This window comes from Vigna umbellata, chromosome 8 (assembly GCF_029865625.1).
Source record: "Vigna umbellata cultivar VRB3 chromosome 8, Vumbellata_1.0, whole genome shotgun sequence".
In the NCBI taxonomy this organism is placed as follows: Eukaryota; Viridiplantae; Streptophyta; class Magnoliopsida; order Fabales; family Fabaceae; genus Vigna; species Vigna umbellata.
Window position 1 is genome coordinate 22,178,557 of NC_142172.1, and position 6,463 is coordinate 22,185,019.

Below are 6,463 nucleotides of genomic sequence, written 5' to 3' on the forward strand. Positions count from 1 at the left end.
ATAAGAATAAAGTAATGTGTATTCAACAAACAAAATTGTCGGACATAATGAAAGTCCAATGATGATCAAAGTCTAAGAAGGATGGTATCACTATCAGTCACCACAGACATGATAAGCTTCTTTTTTCTCAGTCAATCTTCAATGCTCACGTGTTATGTTATCACTTACTAAGTCAAATACGATTAATTTGTTTTTACTTTTTTGATAATTGTTGCGGCTAAGTTCATAATCTACTGCTTCACTATAGACAGTAAGAGAAGTAGGTTGAAAAGTAGTCTTATCTAATATTATATAATGCGCTAATAATTTATTTTTGTTTCATGATAAATAATTTATTTGATACAATACCAAAAAATGTTAATAATTATTGTGCTTTCTATCATAGATACTAAATAGTCAAAGTTCAGTGGTTTCAAATTATTCCTGTACTCAATAATTTCTAACTATATCCCTAATTGTAAATAGTTTATCTTTGTAGGAGTGACATCCAAATTATTTATTTTGAAAGTTTTTTAGAATATTTTGGAATATGATTTTTGAAATGGAATTTGCAAAACAAAATTTTTGAAATAGAATTTTTTGAAACACAATTTATGAAATAAGCTTCCTGAAATATATGAAATACCTTTCATAACAATTTTTCAGAATAAAGTTTTCAAAATAATTTTTTAAACCAAGTATTCCAAAACATATATGATAACTTTTTTAAAGATTTTTTCAAAATGAAAATTTTAAAATAAAATTTCCAGAACATATAATTTAATAACAAGATTTTTTATAGAACAAACTCTCTCTTTTCTTTTTCTCCCTTACCGTGGAGAACGGAAGTACAGTGATAATGGCACAGCACAGCAGTGACAGCGGTGTGGTGGTAGAGTGAGAAGAGTGTTGTTGTCTTTTACGTTTGTAAGGGGCCATAGTTAGTACTAATGGGTGTGTAGAAAGAAAAACCTTAAACATTGGATGTGGTCACTTGTTGGCTAGGCCTTGGGGCTTAGTTTATGAATCAATGCATTACTTTGAATTTGAGTTTAGATAGACTACTTTTTGCATCTCCTTATTTTCCTTTTATACTTTTTTTTTGTAATTCTCATTTTGCCTTGTGTGGTTTATATCTCTTGTTATTTGTATACTCTTTTTTTAATTGATAATATTTATAAAATATCTAAATTATATTCTAAATATATAGATATAAATAAATATAAAAATATTGTTCCTTTGTATATAATTTAAGTGTATTATTGATAAAACAAAACATAATAATGAAATGGTAAGGATTATCAATAAATAATATTGTTCTTACGAAGTCGTGTATATATCTTCTAAAGACTTAAACTCTTCAAGCACTTCTTAGCTTCAATTTTGAAAATACTCATACTTCTCTTGAGTGCTCGTTCTCCTTAAGACGAAAAATATTTATTTCTGCACAAGACACTTTGACGCTCAAGTTAGTCCCTATACGAGCAAGCAATAAATGCGGTAATTAATGAAAATGTAAGTAACATACCTTGTGAAATGTGCTATTTATACTTCGTGCTTATGAGTTTTTACTTGGATGAGCTTGAACCCATTGACCCAAATACCAATTGGCTTTTTGAATCATCATAGTTAACCATTAACCATGGTGCTTAAGTATCTTATGTGAATGTTGTGCAGGCCGAATAAGGATGTGTCAAATACATGTCGACTTAGTAGTTTAATATATATTCGTTCAAGAACGGGTCCTATATTGATATGAGTAAGAGGTACTCGATCATATATAGTACACCAACCCCAAACTTTACATATTACATGTTAAAGGCTTGTAAAGAGCTTCAATGTATTAAGTATTAATAGTTAATCTTTAGTTTTTGGCTTGTTAACCATGATTTTTCGATAGTAGGTTTTGCAAAGAAAAATTCTATCTTTGGATATACAACCTTATAAGTATACTAGTCCCTATAGTCTTGATATAGTCGATGGAATAAGGGAAAGACGAGTGAACCTTTCTAGGGCTACCTCCTTCAGAGTGGTGGCAAAAGCCTTGTACATGATGACATTGTTAGTCAAGTACAAACTAACTTGAGTGGTATAGAAGACAACGTCCTCATCTAAATCAATGCTATCATCATACCAGTTTAGAGTAAAAACATTCCACTACTTAAGAAGAATGTATTAATAAGAACATTTCGTGAAACGTGCTATTTAAATTTACTGTTTATAGATTTTTATCTAAATAAGCTTGAATCTATTGACTAAATATTTATTAACTTCTAATTAACCATGATGATTGAATGTATCATGTGATGTTATATAATAGGAATGAATCGAATTAGGACTCATAGGAATAGAAGTACTTTGTAGGGTAACACTATTCATGACTAATAAAACGATTTTAAGTTTAGTGGGAGCATTTGGAGCCATTAATGTCATTCTATTATATATATATATATATATATATATATATATATATATATATATATAATATTAATTAACTTCATTAAAGATCTAAATTTTTTAATATAGTTTATTTCATAGTGCATCTTTATTTAAAATTGAAGTATATACATTTGATTAACTACATAAACCGGTAATTTACGTCAACGTCGAATTAACTTTAACACTTTATTCTTTAAAAAAGAAAACAGAAAAAAATCACAAATTAAAAATACATTGTGAATTAAAACTCGTTTTATTTTTTTGTATTTTAATTTTTTTCCTGTTTTGCATTTTCTGAATAGAATTTAGGCCCATTTACTATATATAATACCTCTATTCATTAAACTCTTTGAACACCTCTCGATTATATATCCAGGTTCTTCAATACTGTATCTGAAAATATATTTTACATTTCTTGCTTTCAGAAGATTATAATCATGGTCATAATAGTGGTTTACCATTAAGTAATTGAAAACGACTTTTTCATAATTATGTTTCAGATTAGATATCCTGTAGCCTTTTTTGAATTATGTATTCTGAAGCTATATTTCAAATTCTGAATTATTATATCATGAAGGTGCTAGAAGAAAGTACAGATATGCAAAAGTGCCCATTTCTTTTATATTTGGATGGGTCTTTGAGAGAAATTTATTAGAAAATACAACATAAACGAGAAAGAACCCGATCTAAAAAAAATTAATATTTTTTCCAATTAAAAATTTTGAAATAATAAATTTATAATTTTTTTTTAGAAAATGCTCACTTTTTTTCTTTCTTATCAATGCCCAACTTAAACTCATTCTTTAGAAAGTGAAAAAGAAGGTCCCCATTTTGATCATAATATTCCCTTCACCAAACATGTATCGCGACAAGATTTCGGATTTAATCTAATATTCCTTCAAAAAACTCTTTATTTAGGCGTGAACTTAATTCGTTCATTTTCTTTTTCCATTTTGATTGAAACGAACAAATAAGGTTTCTGTCTACCACTTATTTCAAGTGTGGAGGACATAAACTCTAGAAAATGCTTGCCAACAAAAATGACTGAAAATCTGTACTACGTTAAAAAATCCAAACAAAAACAAATAAAGCAAGGTGTTCACATAAAAGCTGAAAATTTTTCCAGCTCAAAAACCTAAATAAAAACAAAAAAGAACATACAAATCTCCATAAAAAATCTATACAACGGTGACAGATAATGTAAGAGCTTGCTTGTACACGATTTCTGCCACCGAAAGCAATTGTTGGACTTTCAAATTTTGTTCATACCACAGTTATTTTCGCAAAGTAATATGAGATTATTGTGAACAATAGAAGTATAGTTACATTTTGAAGGTACGAGATCATTGATCAACAAAAAAAGAACATAAATGAAGTTTTGGGTGCTTAATATCTAAACATGAACTTTGTAAGACCAGTTTTTTGACTGAATAAAGGTAAAGCATTGAACATACATTATTTGGTGTTGATTTTATCTGGTTCTTGAGAGAAGTTTGTGGTGGTGGTGGTGGTGGCAAAAGTTGGAAGATTCTGTGGTGTGTCTGGTTCAACTCTGAACTTTTGATAAATGTCACCTTTGTAAAATTTTCTGGTCCTTAAGACTAGAATGAAGGAAACAAAGCATCCAACCAAGGTTGAAGCAGTGATTATGATGAAAGGCATCTTATAGCATTGAACTCCCAAGCAAGTTAAGTCCTTTCCCTTTTGCCTTGTGAGTCCCTTCATCTTCAACTGCTTCAAAGCCTCTTTATCATACAAAAAACCAGTGACTTTCACATTCAGAATGTAAGCTCCAACAGGGCTTGCCACAGCACCTAAATTGTATAAAGTTGAGTAGTATTTGAGGCCGAATATTTCAGATATGATGGCAAACATCAAGGGCCACATGGCCCCAAAGCAATACCCAATAATCACTGAAGAGAAATAAAGTGAGTTTGGGATACCAAAAGCGATTAGAATATGGCCAACACAGGAGAGAAGCATGACTAGAGTGAGGAGCAAGGGACGAGGGAATTTGTATTTGGCTAACAAAAATTCTGAGGCAAACCCAGAAGATGCTCTTCCTAGATAATTCCATATACTCACAAGAGACACAAAAGTTGTGAGGCTCTTTTTCGGGTATCCCAATGACTTTCCAATCTGTCCCAGATTGTCAAGAGCCGTCAATGTTCCTCCCACACCAAACACTGATGCAATGAACAGAATCAACATGTCAATGCTGAAAATAGCTTGGAAGATGGTGTAGTCCTCACCCCTTTTTGGAGGTTTGAAAACGTTCTTTAAACATGAGCTGCTTTTCCCTTCCAGATGAGAAGAGGCAGCAGCATGTGCTTCTTCTGGCTGTGGCAATTCAATAACTGAGGCAGAAGCAGTAGCAACAGCATCTGCATGATCAGGGACGGTTTGGTTCTGGTTCTGGCTCTGGTTCTTCCAAAGTCTGAACTCTTCTTTGAACACAATACCAAGTGGGAGAAGAAGCAAGAAAAGAACCACCATGCCATCCACTATGTACTCAACCCTTGTGAAACTCAACCTGTTTTGTATAATTATCAACACCATGAGAAACCCTGCAACCCCAAGTGAAATATAAAGAAGTTGGTAAAAAACCTTGATCTCTCTGGGTTGTGGGGTTATACTCAACACCCTAACTGTTGGAAGGAAAATGAAGGAAACAGCAGCAGGAAGCCACCCAATGAGGAATATAAGAGTTTTGGAGTTGTCACCATATAAGGAATGGTATAGCTGAGTGAAAATAGCTCCACTTAGACCTACATAACCCTTTAGAAGACCAATCACACTTCCACGGCTTCTTGGGAAGCTTTGGACACAGTTCACCAAAGCACCAGTGTTAGCGAAGGACTGAGAATTAGCACCAATGTAAAAGTAGAGACACATTTGCCACAGTTGGGGTTTGGCAATCCGTGAAGTGACAGAGAGCCATATCATGAAGTAGCCCACAAAGTTCATAGTGGCTCCCATGGCTAGTATAACCCAAGGGGGGCTTACCTCATTGATCAACCCAGAGAAAATTCCAAGGTTGGCACCAAGGTCCTTGAAGAAGCTTATCAAGTTGAGCGTGGATTGGTCATACCCCAACGAGGTTTTTACCTCGTTGGAGTACAAACCAAACATGTATGTTGCCCCTGAAACTGCCATGATGAGACATGAGGCAAAGATCATGAACCAACGACCAGTGATAACATGGCGTATGAAGGCCTTCGTTTTCGTTAGCTCTTCTTCCACTGCCATTTTTGGAGGAAACACCAACCAAACAATCTCTTTGGTTGTGGATTTAGAACCACGCTTGTGTGAGTATGTGTATATTGCGCACGGAGCTTAACTTTGAGTATGGGATAAGAAGATATATACTTGGAGGATGCAATACTATGCTATGTCATAAAACATTAAAGTCACTTTGTGGTAACTAGATTCTCCACCAAAAGTGGAACCAGATTCAAATCCTTTGGGGGAAGAAATTGTGCATGATTTCAGACTATGACAAGCACTAAAAGATGCTCGTTGAACCAGCCATTGAGGGAAGAGATGGGATTCCGTAAGAAACTATGGGAATATGAGGAATTCAAGAGAACATGGTATTCTCCAGTTTATATAGTCCTTTGTTAAAGCTGCATATTTTTTGTGGCTCAAAGTGAAAACAATGCTTCCTTATCATTTGGTTTTGATTGATTTTCTTTCTGATACTTGTGTTATCCAAATGATTGATTATTGTAAACCAATGAATCTTGAATTGCCTTTTGTTACATCTTTTGGAGGAATCTGAGCATAAAGGAGAACAAAGCTGGTAGTGTCATGTCATTTACCATAAATTATCATACGAGTTTGTATCACATGCTTATAATTTTGGTAAATTTGGGCTAATTTTTACATGACCACATGTATCTTTCACACATTTTTTTTTTCATTTGAATCATATAAGATCGTGATTAAGCTCTTTTTCATTTGATGATGTAATCGAAGAATAATATTAATATAATTCTTTTTGTCACCAATAAAATTCTTAAAAAATAAACTGAGTCTTATTTAA

At 32.8% G+C, this 6,463-nt stretch overlaps 1 protein-coding gene across 1 annotated transcript; it reads right to left on the reverse strand.

The window, feature by feature from the left end:
* Positions 1-3,692: 3,692 nt before the first annotated feature.
* LOC124842825 (protein NUCLEAR FUSION DEFECTIVE 4-like) lies at positions 3,693-6,190 on the reverse strand. The gene has a single exon (XM_047319398.2). It carries the CDS (start codon positions 5,665-5,667, stop codon positions 3,874-3,876), a length of 1,794 nt encoding a protein of 597 aa, XP_047175354.2. The 5' UTR covers positions 5,668-6,190; the 3' UTR covers positions 3,693-3,873.
* Positions 6,191-6,463: the final 273 nt, after the last annotated feature.

What these genes read in the sequence shown, in the direction of transcription:
- LOC124842825 (XM_047319398.2), bottom strand. Translation starts at nt 5,667, where the DNA reads ATGGCAGTGGAAGAAGAGCTAACGAAAACGAAGGCCTTCATACGCCAT.